Source organism: Acomys minous (genome assembly GCF_964271855.1).
Source record: "Acomys minous genome assembly, chromosome: 2".
NCBI classification, from domain to species: domain Eukaryota; kingdom Metazoa; phylum Chordata; class Mammalia; order Rodentia; family Muridae; genus Acomys; species Acomys minous.
Genome location: NC_140484.1, coordinates 46,048,024 through 46,070,334, shown reverse-complemented (window position 1 = coordinate 46,070,334; position 22,311 = coordinate 46,048,024). Strand labels below are relative to the sequence as shown.

Genomic DNA, 22,311 nt, shown 5'->3' with positions numbered 1-22,311 from the left:
AAAGACTGGGAGACAGAATAGAAATTGGTGGGAGGCATCTCTGGGATACGGGGCGGATCTCTGGAGTCTGTGGAAGTGACCCTAGCTAAGAGTCCTAGCATTGGGGGTTAAGGAGCCTGAAGTTGCTACCTCCTATAGCCAGGGGGCACTTCCAGTGGAGGGAGGGGGACACCAAGCCATCCATAAAACCTTTGACCCCAAAATGCGTCTTACCTACAAGAAGTGTAGGGATAAAGATGGAGCAGAAACTGAGGGAATGGCAAACAAATGACTGGACCAACTTGAGACCCACCCCATGGAAGAGAGCTTATTCCTGACACTGTTAATGATATTCTGCTATGCTTGCAGACAGGACCCTAGCATAACTGTCTTCGGAGAGACTTCATCTGGCAGCTGATGGAAACAGATGCAGAGACTCACAGCCAAACGATAGGTGGAGCTTGGGGAGTCTTGTGGAAGAGTGGGGAAGAAGGATAGGGGAAGAAGAGAGCTGGACAAGGACACCACAAGAAGACCTACAGAGTCAACTAACCTGAGGCCATGGAGGCTCCCAGAGACTGAACCAACAACCAAAGAGCATGCACAGGCTGGACCTAGACTCCTTACACATATGTAGCAGGTGTGCAACATGGTCAACATGTGGATGCCCTTACAACATGAGTAACATGTTGCCTGCCTCTGGACCCCTTTCCCCTAGCTGGACTGCCTTGTCAGGCCTTAATGGGAGAGGATATGGTGAGTCTTGCTGAGGTTTGAGATGCCAGGATGGGTTGGTACCCCCTTGGGGCCTCCCCTTTTCTGAGGAGAGAGGAGGAATTGGGGGAAGGGAGGGGACATGAGGGTTGGGCTGGGAGGAGAGGAGGGAGGGGGCTGGGATCAGGCTGGGATAAATAAAGGGGGGGGGGAACTCCTGAAAGTTGTGACATGTGGCATGCTCACACATACAAAAAATATACGCAAATGATTAATAAATAAATGTAATGAATTTTTAAAAATTAAGATAAAAAGACCCATCTGCCTTTAACAAGGAGTTTCCGCTTCTTCCTGATTTGTTCAAGTACTGAAGCTGTTCCGCTGTAGAGATGTTCCCTTGAGAGTCCCTGAGTCCTTCCGCCTACTGCCTGCAGCCGCAGATGGGAATGCAGTCCTTGACAGGACATTCTGGGTTCTGCTGCCTGCAGGGGCTTTCCTGTAGTTCATAAGGCGGGAAATCTCAGACTCTGAGCACCTCCCGGAAGCAGGGCCGTAACCCTCTGCTGAGTCTCCTCCCCTACTCAGTGCACTTCATTTGACTGAGCTCTGCTCTGATAGGGGATCCCTGGAGAGGTCCACGCCCACTTGATAGGCGGGCGGGCTGCATCGCTTAAGCGGAAGTAGGAACTAGGGTGGAAGAGCTAGCTGAGGTCCAAACTCCCGCTCTGAGAGCGCAGCCAATGGGCTGATGCATATCTTCAGTGAGAAGACCAATCCACAGTCTCTCTGCCCCGTGAACTATATCAAGTGATAGTCGGATTCTGTTTCCTCAAAAGGACGCGGGATTTCAGCTGCTGGAAGGAAGGTGCTGCCGTGTGGGAAGAGCTGGTGAGTTAAAAAATAAAGAAATAAAACAAAACCACCACTAACAACTACAACAACAAAAAACCTTTAATACTGTTTTCTGGGTCGACCATTGGATTCCATCGATTAACCTGTCCATTTTTATATCAATCTCATGCGGCTTTTATTAGTATAGCTCTGTAGTACAGCTTGAAATCAGAAATGGCCTTACCTCCTAGTGTTCTTTTATTCTACAGGATTATTTTTTTCTATATGAAGTTGAGGAAACTTTCTTTCTGTCCATGTGTCTGTCTGTCTCTGTCTCTGTGTGTCTGTGTCTGTCTGTCTGTCTGTCTGTCTGTCTGTCTCTCTCTCTCTCTCTCTCTGTTCTTTGAGGGAATTGGAGGAGGAGTGATCTAGGGGAGAGGAGAGGTGGGGAGAGGGACCGGGAGAAACAGAGGGAGAGGAAACTGCAGTCCCAATGTAATGTATAATAGAAAACTTTAAAAAGGATATGAAAAAGATTAATTTCTTTGTATCAGAATGTTGTGTATCAAGTCTGTTTCTCTTTAGAATAAATAAATCAATAAATAACCCACAGCATAAGCGACACAACCTGATTTCTTTCTCAGGCATGCCTAGCATGTAGAGTGGAAGCCTACACACAGAGCTGGCTACTACATTAACCTGACTTGTTTGTCTCTTGTTTCCATCAACATAAATATGCTGAACCAGAATGATCCACCAAGGATGAGAAAGTAGCAGCGCTCATCCACTTCGGCTTTCTGCAGTCCAAGGAGTGGCCTGCGGGTAAGGATTGGTGTTGGCAGCAGCAGTGGCAGTAATGTTCACCGGGCAGTCTGTCGCACATGGCCACTGTCTGAAGACTTTCTCTGCACTACACACTTGTTAATCTTCACACCAGTTGAGGATGATTCTGCTACAAGCAAGAGACAGAGGCAGGGGCAGGGGCGCCAATTTGAGTCATCCTGGGCTACAAAACAAGACTTGTTTTAAAGGAAAAAAAAACCTTAAAATGTGATGTATGTATCTCAGGTGCATTTTGATGTGAATTAATTGGCATTGTAAATATGTAAGAAAAAATCCTTAAATTGTAGAGCCAGCAGGTGGCTTAGTGTTAAAAATCTTACCATGTGTGCCATCTACTAGGTAAAAACACACCGTGGGGTTAGAGATGTGGCTAAGTTGTTAGCGCTTCATGCACGAAGCCCTGGGTTTGATTCTTGGTACCGCATATGCTAGTTGTGATGGCCCATAATTATAATCCAGGCAGTTGAAAGGTAGAGGCAGTAGGATTGGGAATTCAAAGCTCCATGGCCAGCCTGAGATACATGAGACATTGTTTCAGAAAAACAAGAAAAAATAATAATAAATTAGAGGAAAAAACTCTAAAAACACAACTATTGGTGATATGACAGGTAGGAGGAAGTTCATTATGTGAGCTGCTCCTCCCTCCATATCCTTTTTGTGTTCTCAGTTAGAAACTGATACTAAAACAAATTCTTCAAAGTATACTCACAGCAATTTTGTGATTTTGGATGAAAGTTTTTAACCTTCTAGAAAGAAATCAAGCTTTTTATGGGTAAAGGAGGAGTGATAACTCCCATCCAATCAAGTGTCTGAGAACTGTGTGACGGAGCTTATGGAAATCACTTAGCATATGGCCTTGCAGGTCACTGCCTCTGCCCCTCATTCCTTGAATAGGTTTCTGTAACTGAGGTGTTAGGGGCTGCCCCTTGCTAACCATTGTTCTGATGGTGATGTACTTAGAAGAAGGAGCTTGCTGCCCCCTTGTGGTCTGTGTCCTTCTAGTGCTATTAAGCGCGAGAATGGTCCCAAAGGCAGGCAAAGGAAGGTTTCAATATTTCATTTCAACGACTTTTTTCTCTTTTGCAGAGATAGCAGGGGAAATACCACTTCAAACAAAAGACCTAAATCAGAAAGTGTCATTTTGTATAAACTTTCCAGATTTCTTTTTTCACGTTTCTTTCCAATTTCTTTGTTTTCCAGACACTACTCAGTTCTCTTCGTGCCTGTTTCCTTGCTCTTATCATCTCCAAAGGAATAGCAGACTTTAACATCAATGTAAGTAGAACATAGTTTTGAGTTTCCCAGCTGCAAATTCTTTGTAGAGCATCTGCACTTGAATTCTGTATTTACTTCAGTCTGTGGGTTTGGATACATCCTCTTCCTTGTCAATAGTATTGTTTTCTCAAAAAAAAAAAAAATCCATATAGAATCTGCTTTCAGTGGCAGTGGTAGGGCTTAGCTGATGCAGATGGTTTCTACTAAGTGTTTTGGTACAGTGTGGGACACGTGATGCTGGGCTTTTCTTATTTGGGTATTATGCTTGGCAGATAAACTATCTGATTGCAAGATTAACCTTCCTGAGACAGGCAAGGTCAGAGCTGAAGGGGAAAAGAGGGGAACCTGGACCATCCTAATTCATATTTTTGTTTTGTTTTGTTTTCAGTTTTATTTTTCAATTAATTAATTAATTATGAACTAATTTTATACCCCAACTCCAGCTTCCTGTCCCTCCTCTTCGCCCAGTCCTTCCCTCTCACTTCCCCTCCCTTCCTTACCCACTGTTCCTCCTTTTCTCGTCAGAAAAATGGAGACCTCCCGTGGATATCAGCCAACTCTGGTATATCAAGTTGCAGTAAGACTAGGCATATCCTTCCCTATTGAGGCTAGACAGGGCATCCTAGTAGGAGGAAAGAGTCCCGAAAGCAGGCAACGGAGTCAGAGACAACCCCTGCTCCCACTGTTAGGAGTCCCACATGAAGACTAAGCTACACAAGTTGCTTAGGTCAATCACAGGCAGGCTCCCTAGTATGCCGTTTGGTCTCTGTGAAACCCGTGGGCCCAGATTAGTTTGTTTTGTGGGTTTTCTTGTGGTGTGCTTGACCCCTATGGCTCCTATAATCCTTCCTCTCACTCTTCCACGGGACTCCTCAAGCTCCAGTTAATGTTTGGCTGTGGGCTTCTGCATCTGTTTCCATCAGTTGCTGGGTGAAGCCTCTCTGATGATAGTTATGCTAGGCACCTGTCTGCAAGTATAGCAGAAGATCATCAACAGTGTCAGGAGTGGGCTCCTTCTCGTGGCCTGGGTCTCAAGTTGGACCAGTCATTGGTTGGCCACTCGCTCAATTTCTGCTCCATCTTTACCCCTGCACATCTTGTAGGCAGGTCAAATTGTAGGTTGAAGATTTTGTGCCTGGGTTGGTGTCCCAATCTCTCTAATTGGTGTTTTCATTGCCCTAGGTTTCTAACTTGTCCCAGAGATGCTCCACTTTTTATTCCAGTTTTCTCTCCCAGTAGTCAGTCCCTCTGTCCTCCTCTGATCTGAACCCTCCTGATCCCTTCCCCTTTCTCACTCCCATCCCTCCCCTCCCCCATCATCCCTAGTTGTCTGTTCTATTCCCACTTCTCAGTGAGATTCACAGATCTTCCCTTGAGCCTTTCTTGTTACTTAGCATTTTTAGGTCTGCGGACTGTAGCAATGTTACCCTTTGCTTTATGGCTAATATTCACTTATAAATGACTACATACCATGTGTGTGTGTGTGTGTGTGTGTGTCTGTCTGTCTGTCTTTCTTGGTCTGGGTTACATTACTCATTTGCCTGCAAATTTCATGATGTCATTGTTTTTAATAGTTGAGTAGTATTCCATTATGTAAATGTACAACTTTTTCTTTATCCATTCTTCAATAGAGGGACATCTGTGTTTTTTTCCCAGTTTCTTGTTATCACGAATAAGGCTGCTATGAACATAGTTGAGCAAGTGTCCTTGTGGAATGAAGTGTCCTTTGGGTATATGTCCAGGCGTGGTACATCTAGATCTTGAGGTAGATCTATTCCTAGTTTTCTGAGAAACCGACAAATTGATTTTGAAAGTGGCTGTGTATGTTTGAACTCCCGTCATCAGTGAAGGAGTGTTTCCCTTGCGCCACATCTTCTCCAGCATGAGATGTTGCTTGAGTTTCTGATCTTAGCCATTCTGACAGGTATAAGATGGATTTACATTTCCTTGGTGGCTAAGGATGTTGAATATTTCTTTAAGTGCTTCTTGGTTATTAGAGATTCCTCTGTCGAGAATTCTGTTTAGGTCGGAATGTACCCCGTTTCTTCATTGGATTATTTGGTTTGTTGATGACTAGGTTCTTGAGTTCTTTATATATTTTGGATATCAGCCCATGTCAGATGTGGGGTTGGAAAAAATGTTTTTCCATTCTGTATGCTGCCATGGTGTTCTTTTGACAGTTTCCTTTGCCTTAAAGAAGCTTTTCAGGTTCATGAGGTCCCATTTATTAATTGTTGATCTTAGTGCCTGAGCTGTTGGTTCTGTTCAGAAAGTTGCCTTCTGTACCAATGCATTCAAGGCTCTTCTCCACTTTCTCTTCTATTGGATTTAGTGTATCTGGTTTTATGCTGAGGTCTTTGATCCACTTGTACTTGAGTCTTGTGCAGGGTGATTGATGTGGATCTACTTGCTTTCTTCTGCCTGCAGACATCCACTTATACCAGCACCATTTGTTGAAGATGCTTTCCTTTTTTCCCTGTGTATAATTTTTCCTGCTTTGTCAAAAATCAAGTGTCCATAGATGTGTGGAATTACTTCTTGGTCTTTTATTCAATTACATTAATCAACCTGTCTGTTTTTAATGCCAATACCATGCAGTTTTTATGACTATTTCTCTGTAGTACAGCTTGAAATTAGAGCTGATGATACCTCCAGAAGGCCTTTTATTGTATAGGATTGTTTTAGCTATTCTGAGTTGTTTTGTTTTTAGTTTTTCTATATGAAGTTGAGTATTGCTCTTTCAAGGTCTATAAATAACTCTATTGGAATATTAATGGGAACTGCATTGAATATAGATTGCTTGTGGTAAGATGGCCATTTTTACTATATTAATCCTACCAATCAATGAGCATGGGAGGTCTTTCCATCTTCTGATATCTTCTTCAGTTTCTTCCTTAAAAGGCTTGAAGTTCTTGTCATGCAGATCTTTCACTTGCTTGGTTAGAATTATACCAAGATATTTTATATTATTTGTGGATATTGTGAAGGATGTTGTTTCCCTGATTTCTTTCTCAGTCTGTTTATCACTTGTATTCAGGAGGGCTACTGATTTTTTTTCTGAGTTAATTTTGTATCCAGACACTTTGCTGAAGGTTGTTATCAGCTGTACGAGTTCATGGTAGAGTTTTTGTGTCACTCTCGTGTACTGTCATATCATCTGCAAATAGTGATACTCTGACTTCTTCCTTTCCAAGTTGTGTCCTCGTGATTTCCTTTAGCTGTTTTATTGCTCTAGTTAAAACTTCAAGTACTATGTTGAATAAATATGGAGCGGGTTCCCGTATTTAGTGGTATTGCTTTATGTTTCTCTCCATTTAATTTGATGTTGGCTATAGGCTTGCTATATATTGTCTTTATTGTGTGTAGGTATGTGCCTTGTATTCTTGATCTCTCCAAGACTTTTATCATGAAGAGGTGTTAGAGTTTTTTTTCCCCAAAGGCTTTTTCAGCATCTAATGAGATGACCATGTGATTTTTTTTCCTTTCGGTTTGTTTATATGGTGGATTATATTGACAGATTTTCATGTGTTGAACTGTGCCTGATTCTCTGGGATGATGCCTACTTGATTGTGGTGGATGATGTTTTAATGTGGTTGTAGATTTGGTTTGGGTGTATTTTGTTGAGTATTTGTGCATCCATGTTCATGAGGGAAATTGGCCTGAAATTCTTTCTTTATTGAGCCTTTGTATGATTTAGGTCTCAGGGTAACTGTGGCCTCATACAATGAGTTTGACAATGTTCCTTCTCTTTCTATTTTGTGGAGTAGTTTGAGGAGTGTTTGTATAAGCTCTTCTTTGAAAGTCTGGGAGAATTCTGCGCTAAAACCATCTGGCCCTGGCCTTTTTGTTGCTGTTGTTTGGAGATGTTGCTGTTAATTTAATGTTATAGCCTGACAAGTGTTTATTATTAGACTTATAATAATTACAGAGGCATTATTTAACCCACTTTCATAGTCAATAAATAGACAGACACAGCCTATATTTTAGAGTAGCCTTGTCACCTGGGGCATGGCAGATATTAACTCCTAAGCAACCGTCCATTATATCCCAAGCTCCATCCCATACCATCTACTTCTAATAATTTCTGTTTGGGGGTCCCCTATTCATAATCCCATAATATTTGCTAAGGTTTTCATCTGTGCCATTTCTTTCAATTGGAACTTTATAGTTCCTCCTCTTGGCCCATGTAGCTCCTTTCTATCTCATGGCGATCCTCTTCCTTCTCCTGCTCTGGTACCTGTCTACTCCTCCTTCCCAAGATCCTTCTCTCCCTAAGCCTGTGACCCTTTGCCACACCCACCTTTCTTCGGACCTGCCCAGGTATCCGCTTCCTTTAGTTTTCAAACAGAGAGGCAAGGTTAAACAGCAATACTCGGGGTTTGTGACAGTCTGCAGTAAGGAGCTCGGGAGGCAAGCAATTAACAAATACAAAGTACCAGACTATACTTCAACAATTCCCTTTTTCTGTCTAAATAAAAAGATGATTTTTAAAAAATATATAATAGCATACAGTAAGAAGAATTATGAGACAACTATAAGAACCAATAGGTAAGACTTATAAATAGTGTGTAGTTAAAAGTATTTGGCAACTTTGAAGAAAATATTATCTATCCCATTCAGGAATCTAAAGTTTTTTATCTAAATAATTTTATTTCAACCTATTAACCTAAAACATCTATCTAGACTTTAAAACGTCTTTTTAATTCCTAAACAACTAAGCTTAATAGTAAAACTATAATAATCTAGTCTTCCACCCCATCAGAGACTTGAGAAGGAATAAAATTAATTACTTGAGTAAACAGGGAGTGTAGGTTAGCAGCTTCAAAAAAAAAAAAAGTAACAGAGACAATTTGCAGGCAACAGATTCAGAGACAGAGCCTACTCCTATTGGTAGGGGCGTCACATGATGACCAAGCTGCATATCTGCTATATCTGTTTAGGGCATTTAAGTCCAGTCCATGTGTGCTCTTTGGTTGGTGGTTCAGGCTCTCTGAGCCTCATGGGCCCAAGTTAGTTTACTCTGCAGGTCTTCTTGTGGTGTCCTTGACCATTCCCGCTGCCTCAATCCATCTTCCCACTCTTCCACAAGACCCCAGATTCGGCCTATTGTTTAGCTGTGGGTCTCTGCATCTGTTCCCATGTGTTGCTGCATGAAGCCTCTCAGAAGATAGTTATGCCAGGCTCCTAAGACACAAGAGGTGACGAGTTCAGGCTCCATATTTCCCCCTTGTAGGAATCGCAGCTAGGGTCACGCCCAATAGATTCTAGGGATCTTCCTCTGTCCCAGAGATGCCCCCTGATTTACATTCTCTCTTCTAGTCCTCTCCCCACACCACTCCATCCCCAACCCTCTTCGACTTCCTACCCCCTCTCTGCACACCTCATGCTCACCGCGGTTACGTCCCCACCCTATCTCCTACCCTACCCACTTCCATCCCTCCATCTACTTCAGATGTCTATTTTATCTCCCCTTCTGAGTGAGATTCAGGCATCCTCCTTTGAGATCTCCTTGTTACTTAGCTTCTTTGGGTCTGTGGATTGCTTATCCTTTGCTTTATGGCTAACATCCAGTTATAAGTGAGTACATATTATGTTTATCTTTATGGGCCTGGGGTACCTGGATCAGAATGCTTCACTTTTTTTTTCTATTTGCTGTTGTGGGGTTATTTATTTTCTGTGTTTTCTTGGGTGTAGTTAATCTCCTTGGGATGGAGTTTTCCTTCTAGTATCTTCTATAGGGATGGATTTGTAGATAGATATTGCTTAAGCTTGGTTTTTTGTCATGGAATATCTTGTTTTCTCTATCTATGGCGATTGAAAGTTTTGCAGGGTATAGTAGTTTGGGCTGGCACCTGCGGTCTCTTAGATCCTGCAAGACATCAGCCCGGCCCCTTGTGCCTTTGACAGTCTCTGTTGAGAAGTTGGGTATAATTCTAAAAGGTCTGCATTTATATGTTATGTGGCCTTTTTCTTTTGAAGCTTTTCGTATTCTTTCTTTATTCTATACATTTAGTGTTTTGATTATTATGTGGTGAGGGGGATCTTCTTTCCTGGTCCAATCTTTTTGGTGATCTGTAAGCTTCTTGTGCATTTATAGGAATCTCCTTTTTTAGGCTAGGGAACTTTTCTTCTTTGATTTTGTTGAAAATATTTTCTGGTACTTTGAGCTCAGAATCTTCTTCTATTCCCATTATTTTTAGGTTGGGTCTTTTTTATAGTGTCACAGGTTTCCTGGATGTTTTGTGTCAAGAACTTTTTAGATTTAACGTTTTCTTTGACTGATGTGCCAATTTCTTTTCTCATATCTTCTATGCCTGAGGTTCTCTCTTTCATCTCTTGTATTCTGTTGTTGATGCTTGCATCTCTAGTTCTGGTTCCCTTACCTATATTTCCATCTCCAGGATTCTCCCAATTTGTATTTTCTTTATAGCTTTTATTTCCATTTTCAGGTCTTGACCAGTTTTATTAATTTCTTTTACCTATTTGTTTGTGTTTTCATGGATTTCTTTCAGGGATTTATTCATTTCACCTTTAAAGGTTTCTGTCATCTTCATAAGATTGGATTTAGGTCATTTTCCCGTGCCTCAACTATGTTAGAATATCCAAGGCTTGCTGTGGTAGGATAGGTGGGCTCTGGTAGTGTCATATTGCCCTGGCTATGGTTAACTGTGTTCTTTTTTTTTTTTTTTATCTCAATTGTTATCCCATCTCTTGTATCCTCCTGTTCCTCCCTCCCTCCCGCTTTCACCCTATTCCCTTCCCCCTATGTCTGTGACTGAGAGGGAATCTCCTCCCCCACTATATGGTCATAGGCTATCAAGTCTCATCTTGGTAGCCTGCTTATTCTTTCTCTGAGTGCCACCAAGCCTCTCCACCAAGGGGAAGTAGTCAAATATGGGGCACCAGAGTTCGTGTCAGAGTCAGTTCTCGCTCTCCACTCAACTGTGGAGAATGGGTTGACTATGTTCTTATGCTAGCCTCTAGATTCATTTGGGTTTTGAGTTATGATAGGTTTACGTGCTGATTTCTGAGTTTATCTCTGCTACATGGATGGTGGTTTTGTTTGTTTGTTTTTTGTTTTTGAATTTTTTTCCCCTTGGTTTCTGTTTCTTCTCTGGTCTTCTGACCTGATCTGAATAGACTGAGGTTCTGGTGACCAGCAAGTCTGCAGGTGTTGACTTGCTGGTTACCAATGAGTGTCTACACTGGGGTTTTTGTGGCCTGTGTGATCTTTGGGGTTTGGGATGTTTACGTTGCCTCTGGGGTTCCAAGTACCTGTGTGACCTCTAGAATTATGGGTACTTGCTTTTTCTCTGGGGTTCCTAGTACTCTGTGGTTATAGAGCAGAAGCCTTATGCCAAAGTTGTGGGCCATAATATGGAGTGCAGGGGAGGAGGTGCAATTTAGGGCTGTTTGGTATGCTTTAAGGGGCGTTGGCGCACAGAGGGTGGTGTCTTACATGGCATCCTAATGTTCACATGGCCTCTGGTATACAGCCCCATTCAGGAGACATGGAACCACACTCTGGGAAAGCATTTGGAATTGTGGGACATGGGTTGGGGTATAGTTTAGGGTTGTTGCCATCCAGTTCATCTTTTACTCTGTATGCACATACTGCCGTAAATTGAACCACCTTTTTCTTTTTCTTTTTTGGAGCTGAGGACTGATCCAGGGCCTTGCACTTGCTATGCAAGCATTCTACCACTGAACTAAATTCCAAATCCAACGGGAATCATTTTGAAGTTTGTGTTTCAGCTGAACCACCTGTTTCATCTCTAAGCCGCCATGAGCTGTAAGAAGCGCAGATCACAGAAGATCCCATTTAATGCAAAGGAAAATAGAAAAATCAGTGACTACTACTCAGAGGTATGACTGCAGATATTGCTTGTGGGATATGTTAGCTGTTTTGGTGACAATGGGCCTTAGGTCACACAGAGTCAGCTGACAAGAAACTGCCTCATTGTTGAGTGGGACAGTGAGATACTCGAGCAACTTTCTCACTCACTTTATTTTGGTGAGTGGTAGCAAAGATAGGGAATTGAAATGCATCTTTCGGCCATATCAAAACAGTGTTTAATAAGAGACTACCTACTGCAATCATGTCTGAAACATTAATAAATAGATCAAGTGTAATGCTTCATAGCAACCTGTGGAAGAAACAAAATTAATACTATTTAATAGCATTAAAACGTTCTGAGTGTGATTGCTTATGTTTGCCTATGTTTACTTAGTACCTCACAGTTTATGAAGGATTTTGTATATTCATTCTTAGCATAAATGTCATAGGCAAGTGAGGAAGATTTTTGGTTCTAATTTGTTTATGAAGAAAAAGGGAGACCAGAATTGCTTGAGCCTGTGATGAAGGCTTGGGCAAGTTTCCTGAGATCTCTGTCACGGCAAACAATTGTGTCCTCTGAGAATAAAATGTTCCTTTATTATGTCAAGACAGCTGAGAAGTACCAGGCATTTGAAGTGAAACGTCAAAGCCTTTTTCTTGTTTCTTTGTGTCCAGGTTCTGGAAAGCAAGGCATGCAACTAGCTATGAAACCCGTGCCAAGCTGAGATCTGTTTACCTCCTTAACAGCAGACATCTTTCCCTTTGAAAGATGTCAGGCCAGGCATAGTGGCACAGTGCTGTAATCCCAGAATTTCAAAGACAGAGAATAGAAGACTGAATTTGAGACAGAGTAAACTATATAATACCTCAAAAATGAAAAGAAACAATGAAAAAAGTCCGTATCTATCCAGAAATAAATAAATATATGGAGGTCTATTACAGTATACAGTATACAGTGTACAGAAGAAGGATATTTCTGACCAAATCTAGACTCCAGAGATCATTTTGAGAGACCCTATGCCTGAATAGAGTAGAATTATATTGCTTTGCCTTCTTCTTGTCTGTTTAACTGAGAATGTTAATTTCATTGCAAATGATGGCAGGCTTCATTTTTAACCAAGCTCCAACATTGTGACTCCCGTTACTGGTGAGTGCCTTTGCTGGCATATGAACCCTTTGCCCACTGGCATCCTTCTCATGGTGAATATGGTGTGAGGAAAATGACCCTTTTCGACAAACTAAGACTGCTATTGTTTTAGTTTTTTTTTTTTCTATTGCTGTGATAAAATACACTCCCGCCCCCCCCCACCCCCCAACCTCTGCCAAAGCAACTTAAAACAGCAAGGGTTTGTTTGGCTCATGGTTTATTAGTCTGTCATGGAAGAGAAGTCACAGCAGTAGGACCTCGAGAAAGTTAGTTACGTTACGTCTGCGTCCAGTAGGAGAGAGCAACAGAGGTGAGCTCAGTTCCCCTTACCAGCTCAGTCCAGATTCTAACTAGGGGATGTTGCCAGCATGTTTAGGCTGGTTCTCACAGAATCAGTGTAACTTAGACACACCCCACAGGTGCTCCCAGAGCCCCAGCTCCCAGGTGATTAGAGGTTCTGTCAAGCAGAGAGTTAGTAGTAACTACCGCAGACACTTTCAGTTTTCACTGAGACTTTTTTCCTGCTTACTGAAGTTGACTTATGTCCTCCCATTTACCCCTTTCCCTGGTTCTCAAGATGAAGTCCTATAAAAAAGGAAGATGATGAAATTCCGCAAGTAGTCCAGTACAAAAAGACATAAGTCTGTGTGTTGGTATCAACCCACTTACTTAATGGGTTGTGTTGTGATATTAGAAAGGGCACTTAGAAAACCAACGGTCTGTGATCTCAGTTTCTCTGTCACAAGGGCAGACAGACCAGTTTCTTCTCACACATTCCATAGGATGTGACCAACATATTTCATGTGATTATAATAATTCCTAGGGAATGTATATGATAAATATACAATAGCTTGTACTCATTTCATGATAGATGCTGCCTGAATCACAGTATTAAGGAAAATTGTGAGTTTGAAGCCAAACTGGCTACATACTGAATTCCATGGAAATCTTTTTTTTTTTCTCTGTGTAGCCTTGGCTGTCCTGGATTTGATTTGTAGATGAGGCTGGCCTCAAACTCACTGAGATCCACCTACCTCTGCCTTCCCAAGTGCTGGGATTACAACAACCACTGCACCCAGCTTGTATGGAAATCTTAACTGCATAGCAAGAGTCTGTCTCAAAAATTATTAAATAGAAAACAAATTATTGAGCATCTGCTGCTGTTGCAGAGGAACTGGGTTTGATTTCCAGTACCTTCATATGGGCTCATAAACACTAGTAACTCCAGTTTAAGGGGGCCTGATGCACTTTTCAGACCTCAGTGGGCATCAGGTATGCATATGGAGCACATACTTACATGTAGGCAAAATACTCATATACATATGTTGTAGAAAATATACATGGCTAATAATAATATTAAAAGCCTAATATTATTACAGCGATTTTATTTAACCTGTTCCCAAACAATAAAAGACACAGACACCTGATAGGTTTTAAATAAGCCTTGTTTCACCTGTGGCTGTGCAGATACTAACAGTTCTAAGCTGCCCTTTGCCTCTCAGTCCCACATCCTCAGAGAGTGGCTCTAATTATTCCCATCTGGGCTGCTTCCCACCCAGAATCCATAAACACTTGCTTTGTTTCTCATCAGGGCTGCTTTCCTCCATCAACGCTGGTTCAGCCACGCGCCTCTCTCCACAGTTATCCACGGTGGTTCTGCGCTCTTCTTTTTCCTCTACCTCTCTCTCCTTCCATCATTCTTTTGTCCCCAAAGCCCATGAACCTTAACTCTGAGTCTCACTTCTGCCCTGCCCAGGCTTCAATATTTTTTATTAACCAATCAGCTTTAAATTAGGTAGGGCAAGGTTTACGCAACAAGAGCTGGTACGAGCGAGAATATGCTTGTCTGGGCAGCAAACACATCTCAGGGAGCAAAATAGTTAACAATCAGATACAAAGCTCCAGACCATGCTGTTACATATGCAAAATAAATAAATCTTAAAAGATAAATAAATAGACTAACTGTAATACAACTTATGGTTGATTAGATAAAATGCATATTGCTAAAGATAATAAAATGACTTGAACGTCCATACAGGGAAGCTAGGAGACCACTGGGTATCTTGATAACACTTGTGTCTGCACTCCTGTTTTTTTGTTTTTTGTTTTTTGTTTTTTGTTTTGAAATATGCACATGTGTAACAAAAGGGTTTTTCTGACTGATTTGATAGGAAGTTGAAGTTCTATTTTGGATCCCAAGATGAACTCTGCTTTAATGCTAGTTATTTGTCTTTTGAGATTGGTATTGATTCTGTGAATTGACATTAAACATGGACACAGGACTAGAGTTGTCAGAGTTATAAAGTATCCACCATTTGTTTTTAGGTCCCCAAAGAAGAGCAGAATGATCCCAGTATTTCTCGCTCTAAAAGAAAGCCAAGAGATATAACCAACGCCAGGGACCAAAGACCACTTTCTCCTAAGAAAATGCAACAAGATCAGACTCTTCCCCTAAAGAAGACAATTATTGTCACCTTGGCTGTGAACCACAGGAAAAACAAAAACATGAAACATGTGCTCACACATAGTCAGGCAAGTAGCTTATATGCAGCACTCAACACTCTCGACGCTGTTAAAAAAGAGATAGAAAAGCAACAAGGCAAAGAAATGCTGGTGTGTGGCAAAGACGGAATCAAAGGGTACATAAACCTTGGCATGCCCCTCTGCTGTTTTCCAGAAGGCAGCCACGTGGTCATCACATTTTCTCAATGTAAAAGTGAGCCGGAAGAAAATAAACGATTGTTTGAGCCACAGGATGAAGCATCTACCAATTACATCCGATTTTACATTCATGCAATTGGGAGTAAGAAGAAAAGGATTCTGAAGTGTGGAGAACTTCACAAAAATGGAAACAAAGTCTGTGTCTTTGGCCTTAAGGGAGAGACCATCAAGGACACTCTGAGGAAGGATGGCAGGTTTTGTCCTTTTATAGAGAGTGACCATTGGAAACTCATTAATGACCTGGACACCATCATAGAAAACACTCAGCCCATTGATGAGTTGGAGGGCAAGCTCTTTCAGGTTGAGGCTGAGTTAACAAAGAAGCCTAGAGTAGTATCTGTCCCTCAGAATTCTGAGTCAGAGAATAAGAAGTTCCAAAAGCTAGAAGCCTACATTGTGGATGAGTATCCCACACTGAAAGCAGAACGAGATAAAATCAGAGCATATATTAAGAAGAAAAGTGAAAAAAGAAAGAAGAAAGTTCCCTTACTAAAAATACATAAAGAAAACTTTGGAAAAATGACAAAAAATTCTTTTTCTGTTAAGATGCTCAAACATCTTTCAAGGGTCAGTAACTCAGTTGGGTACCTATGGTGGGACAATAATGGAAATCAGGGTTGTGCCACCTGCTTCGTTTTTAAAGGATTATACGTTTTCACTTGTCGTCATGTGATAAATGACATAGTAGGGAAAGGCACAGAGGAAAGTAAGTGGGCTAGCATAATTAGTCAATGTGTAAAGGTGATCTTTGATTATGAAGAGTTCCCACCAAGAGAAGAGAATGTTTTTTATTTTAAACCTTGGTTTGAAATATCTGACGTCAAGCTTGACTACGCTGTCCTGGAACTGAAGGAAAATGGACAAGAAGTACCTGCAGGACTCTATAATGGAATAGGACCTGTGCCACTTAGTGGGTTGATTTATATCATTGGCCATCCAGATAGAGAAAGGAAGTCAGTTGATGGTTGCACAGTGGTCCCTCAAGATAAGCGAAGAAGACAATGTGAGGAAAATTTTCAGGCAAGGGAGGCAGAAGGCTGCCATTTTTCTATAACTTTTGTCCATATGTACACCCAAAGAAGTTTCCAAGAAATTCTTGCCAACCCTGATGTGGTTACCTATGACACCACTTTTTTTTGTGGGTCATCTGGATCCCCAGTGTTTGATTCTAATGGTTCATTGGTGGCCATGCATGCTGCTGGCATCACTTGTGAGTACCAACATGGAGTCTCTAGTATCATTGAGTTTGGTTCTACTATGGAATCCATTCTTGCTGATATTAAGAAAAATAAACTGTGGTATAATAAAATTTTTATAAATCATCAGGATGAAGAAATGCTGGGCCCAGAGTCCTGAGGACTGGAAAGGATTTATCTATTTTCCAACTTTAAAGGAATAGCTTATGGTGTTGTTATTCTTCAAACAATAATGTTTTATGAACTTTCAAAATGATTGATTTCACCAAAAATGGATGTTCCAGATTACTTCTTATGAACCAAGCAGTTTTTCTAAGTTCAGGAAAAACAACAACAACAACAAAAAACAAAAAACAAAAAACAAAACAAAAAACAAAAAAAACCAACATGAGTTGAACTATATTGTAGAGTACCATGAGAAGAAGATTTAGTACCCATCAGATCTCAGGGGACTTGGCATAAGGAGATGCAAAGATGTAAAAAAAAAAAAATCAGAGCATAGAAACTGGCGTTGTGGAACAAAGATGTGAGGGGAAAAGAAGCCCAGCATTCTTCAGGAGACTTCAACCAATTTTAAAAGCACTGTCTCTTTTGGTTCTACCTGTATCTTCCTTCTCTGCTGACCAGGGCTCAGCCAGGACACTGGGTCACAGGGTTTTCAGCCCTAAGAGATCTGGCAATTGCAACAAATCTTCCAGAACTGAAATATTTCCTGGGCCTTTTGCTGCAGCTGACAGTAGAGCAGACATGATCCTAAACCACAGTTTTTCCCGACATCTCCTAGTGCTACTGTGTGATGTTTTGTTTCTCCTGCTCTGTGTATTTTCCCTAAAGGAAACACAGATGGACCAAACCAAAAACCAAACAAACCAAACAAACCAAACAAACCAAAAAACCAAAACCAAAATAAAAAAACCCACAAAACTCACAAACAAACAACAACAACCAGTGTGGTATCTGTAGTGAGTTATGAAATTTAAGATGAAACAAAAGCAAAGACTGTAAGACATTCCTTTAGTTAGTTTCTTTCAGATACACATTCTCAATCTTGAAAAGCAATAAAGATCGTTTTTATAGCTGTTTATCTTTAATTATGCATTTATTTTATTTGCTTATTTGTTTTTAAATAACTGTTACCATCCGCAGATCTTCATTATTTTCAGATTCTCCCGGCAGCTATCTTGACCACAAGGATGTGAAATTCCGAGAGGTTGGTATGAAAATTTGGTACAGCTGGACCTGGTCACTCAGATGAGGATCAAAATTTCTAGAGAGTCTGATCCTGTGGCTTAATTTTATTAAACATTTAAACACAGTAGAACTTTGGGCAAACAGTTTCCATGTAAAAATTCTCATAGCAAAGCTTCAGAGATGGCTACATCAAAATATCCTGCTATAGAAAAATATCTGAGACCTTGGTCATAAAATTGGGTTATATTGACTGGGAATCAGTGCTCAGGGCGCCAGCCTGCAAAGGAAGAATATTTAATAAGTGTAAGGATGGACCCTACTTATGGAGGATGCAAAGAACATGGAGTCTTTTTCATGAGGATGAGTTCTCTAGTCTCTGAGAGACAAAGCCCACAATGAGGGCCTAAACAGTTCTCAGGATTTGGGGAAAAGTCGGGTGGAGGCTCGCTTCTAATAGAGTAGTGAGTGATCACCATGTCGTTTGATCCCGTGGAATTGGAGTTGTAATTGGAAGGTTGTGAGTTGCCATAGCAGGGCTGGGACTTGAACCCCAGGGCCTCAGCAATTTTCTAAGCTTCAGCTGTGTGCTGGAGGTTGCATCCTCCTCTCAAAGTTACTTTGCTTACCTGCTGACCATTTCCAACAACCCAACTGCAAGAAATACAACGTCAAGCTTTGAGCACTCAAAGGGAGGCACAGGGCCTCTCTGGCAGCATGTGAGGACTACAGCTGAGGTTTCCCTGCTTTACTGTAACTCTTCTACTTAGTGTTTCCACCAAGGTATCTGAAAAGCACCTTGACTTGTAGCTTTCTGAGTTCTGTCAAGATCAACATTTCATCAAACCATTACCCTAGATCTCTGGAGTTTGAGGTAACCTAATTCTGTGTTCCCAGAACCCAGTTATACATAATTTGGTTTCAGAATAAATTATCATTTACGCCCTTTGAGGGAAACTTATGGTTTTGCACACACACACACAAACTTCAGGGCACAAGTGTGAGGATTTTTCTCGATTAATTGAGGAGGGAAGACACGCCCTAGATGTGTGTGGCAACCTCCCATGTGCTGGGATCCTGACCTTCTGAAACGAAATAATCTGGCTGAGCATCGGCTTTCATCAGTTTCCTGACTGCAGATGCAATGTGACCAGTGCCTCAGATTTCTTCGCTGGCATGTGGTCTCCATCATCATCACGGGCTGGGGCCTCAAACTGTAAGGCAAAGTAAACCTTCCTTCCTTAAGTCAGTCTTTTGTCACAGCAATAGACAAGTAAGTGATACATGGACATAATGTGAGAAGAACAGTACTTGATTTTCATATTTTTCTTCATATTAAACAGGAGATTCCATGAAATGCAATTCTTACAGCTCATGGGGACTTAGAGATGAAACCGATGGCTCTGCTAAAACACCAACTTCAAAATGGCTTAAGTTATGACAGTATCTTCCCAGGTGTCCCAGGTTGACAGAGTAAAAGACGAAGTGGGGTCCGAGAGCCCACCTTCTCCTTTCAGCTCCAGCCTTGCTAGTGCCAGGATGCTCTGAACAAGCAGGCAGTTTTTCACCAAGCATAATCAGCCCAACAAAAATTATTTCTAACCCTATGACTGCTGTGGAAAATGGGTTCTGTGTAATTTTTGCTTCTAGGGAAAGGGCATCTTGATCCAGGGACGTGATGTTACTAAGCCCAGAGTTTGAAATAGAGACAGAATTCAAATGCAGAGATCAACACTTCACAGAAGAAGTTGTATCTGGGGATTCAAAACTGTGTCTTTCTTACACTGATGTTAAAATCTTGCCTTCCTTCAAGGTGGAGGTATTTAAAGGTGAATTTATGTGGAATTTACATGAGAAAAATAACTGGGGAGTAGTTGGTAAACAGAAGGGATTTCTGAAGAGTGATACATAAGAAAAATGGAAATTTTATCCCAAATGAGCCATCTCTCCATCACTGTTTGGTTCCTTTCAAACATGCCCTTTACAGCCTCCATTCCTACCCTATATGAGCTAAGTAGACACATGCTCATTGGCCAGCTGCCTGTGTCTCAACAGGATTGCTGGTGATTCTTTCCAGAACAGCACTTTGGATTCAGGGGCGAATTGAAGCTTAACAGCTGCTAGCAAAGGACAAGTAGCTGGAGGAGTGAAAGAAAGAGTGACCAGGGGAAGGTGTAAAACAAATTTCTGCTCAAACTATGGCACCAGCCAAGGGCAATACGTGCAATAAACTTCGAACTCCTACCCAGATCTAGCCGATGGACAGGACATTCTCCACCATTGAGTGGAAAGTGGGGTCTAACTTTCATGCGAACTCTGGTGCCCCATGTTTGACCATGTCCCCTGGATGGGGAGGCCTGGTGGCACTCAGAGGAAGGATAACACATTACCAAGAAGAGATTTGATACGCCATGAACATATACAGGGGGAGGAGGTCCCCCTCAGTCACAGACATAGGAGAGGGGAGTAGGGGGAAAGTGGGAGGGAGGGAAGAATGGGAGGATACAAGGGATGGGATAACCATTGAGATGTAATATGAATAAATTAATAAAATATTGAAAAAAATTCTAAAGAAACTGTCAGTTAGATGGAGATAGGACCTTGAATAGGATGGGCTGCTTTATTGCATTAAAGTAAGAAACAAAACAAAACAAAACAAACAAACAAACAAACAAAAAAAGCAAGTGTTCCAGGTCTTGTAATCTCAACTATAACACAGGTAGATTTACAGTAGCTACAGGCATGTCACGATTAGCATAACATAATTCCAGTGGCTAGTGGAAGCGTGTGTGAGGAGTAAGGTCGACAGACAATGGTTACATGTGATAGCTGTACTGCTAGACCTGTTATCAATATCAATATTCAGCCATACAGATAGTCATGGATTAAACAGAATCCCAAATAAGTGAGAAAGCAAGCAACTACACTGTGTTTTGAAATTGCTGAAGGCAGAAACTTTTTGTGTAACTAGAAAACAACTTGAGTTTCCTCCCTCTGTCTGTTAATGATGGATACTATAAGCACAGGTAAAAAGGAAATAAAATGCACAGAAAGAAATACGAGTTTTGAAGTGACAAAGGCTACCCCATAGGCAAAATGCAGAGCAATTTGGCTTCATTCCCAGCACTCACATAGTGGCTAACAACCATGAGTAACTCTAATTCCAGCAGATCCAACGCAGTGCTTGTGAAGCACAACTAAAAGAAAAAAAATCAAAACCAAAAACCTAATGAAGCTCTTTGTTCTTTCTCCTCTGGGGAAAGACTTGAAGAGAATGTTGAGGGACCAGCGGAGAAGCACACTGTTCTCAGAGGATGGTGTTGGCTACTGAGGCTGGTGATGGCTTCCAGAAAGCTGTTTGTAAAGCAGTGATAACTAGATAGTCACACTGTGACTGAAGTGAGGAGAAAAAGCAGTTCACAGAATCTTCATAGTGCTGAGCAAGAAGGGCAAGGTTGCTCAAAGAGAGAGAGAGAGAGAGAGAGAGAGAGAGAGAGAGAGAGAGAGAGAGAGAGAGAGAGAGAGAGAGAGAGAGAGAGCGCAGCCCTTTGGGGCTTTGTAGTCTGGCCAAGTCCAGTCTTTAATACTGAGCACTGTTAGTACTGAGTAGCAGAGTGGGATTAGCGGATACAGCCACGGAGGATTTTGACCCAGAAATTAAGGACTTTTTTTTCTCTTATGTAGCCACGCCTGCAGGGCTTTTGCTCTGTAGACCAAGCTGGCCTCGAACTCAGTGATCAACCTGCTCTGCCTGCTGACGGTTGTGATTAAAGGCTCAGGCCATCACTGCCAGCCTGGGGAATCTTATTTCTGTTGAATGATTATTAACATGTAATACTGAGTTATTTATTTAGTAATCTCAGCAGTTACCCCTTAACCAGCTTTATACCCAAATATCCACACAGAGAGACCAGGATCTATTTAATCAGCCTATAGCACAATGCTGTGCAATAATTACTCCATCCTAAACCTCCGTGCTAGTGTAGTTTCCTCCCATTCTGACTCCCCACTTTATATTTGCTTTTAAATCATCTCCTAGGCCGGGCTCATTTCTCCTGATGTTTCCTTGTTTCCTCCTCAAGGCTCCATGCTCTCCTTCCTGCTTTTCCCTCCCCTCACTCTATCAGGCTATCCCGCACTATTCTCTGCTATTGCACAGCATTGGCTAGTAGGGTTTTGTTTGTTTGTTTTTGGAAAAACAGAACAAATGATGACATGTTTACACAAACTCGAAACAGGAGATACTTAGAATAAGCACCACAATGCAATGTCCGGATTGATCCAGAGGCTGAGGTGGAGAAATTGGCATCTGAATGAACAAGGGTAGACTGTACACACAGTCCACAAGAATATTATGCCGACATATCTTAGTGTATTCTTTGAGGTTTTCTTTTTTTTAAATATATTTTATTAATTTATTCATATTACATCTCAATTGTTTTCTATGAAAGTGTAGTTGGATCTCTAAGGAAACTGCAGGAATAAATGATGTTTTCAGGTTTCTAGTCCCTGTGAGGACATTTATGTTGACTGAAATAGTCTGAGTTTAGATGTCTTCTGTTCTATAGACTGTTAGGCAT

At 41.4% G+C, this 22,311-nt stretch overlaps 1 protein-coding gene across 3 annotated transcripts; it reads left to right on the top strand.

Moving 5' to 3' along the window:
- The first annotated feature begins 1,396 nt into the window (after positions 1-1,396).
- On the top strand, positions 1,397-17,653 carry FAM111A (FAM111 trypsin like peptidase A). Of its 3 annotated transcripts, none has more exons than XM_084771761.1 (5): positions 1,397-1,581; positions 2,272-2,346; positions 3,568-3,642; positions 11,398-11,508; positions 14,952-17,653. In XM_084771761.1, exons 4-5 carry the CDS (start codon positions 11,428-11,430, stop codon positions 16,701-16,703), a joined length of 1,833 nt encoding a protein of 610 aa, XP_084627887.1. In that variant the 5' UTR covers positions 1,397-1,581; positions 2,272-2,346; positions 3,568-3,642; positions 11,398-11,427; the 3' UTR covers positions 16,704-17,653. The 3 variants fall into 3 exon arrangements, with proteins under 3 accessions (XP_084627887.1, XP_084627886.1, XP_084627885.1); XM_084771760.1 differs by having other exon boundaries at positions 11,386-11,508; XM_084771759.1 differs by having other exon boundaries at positions 11,299-11,508.
- Positions 17,654-22,311: the final 4,658 nt, after the last annotated feature.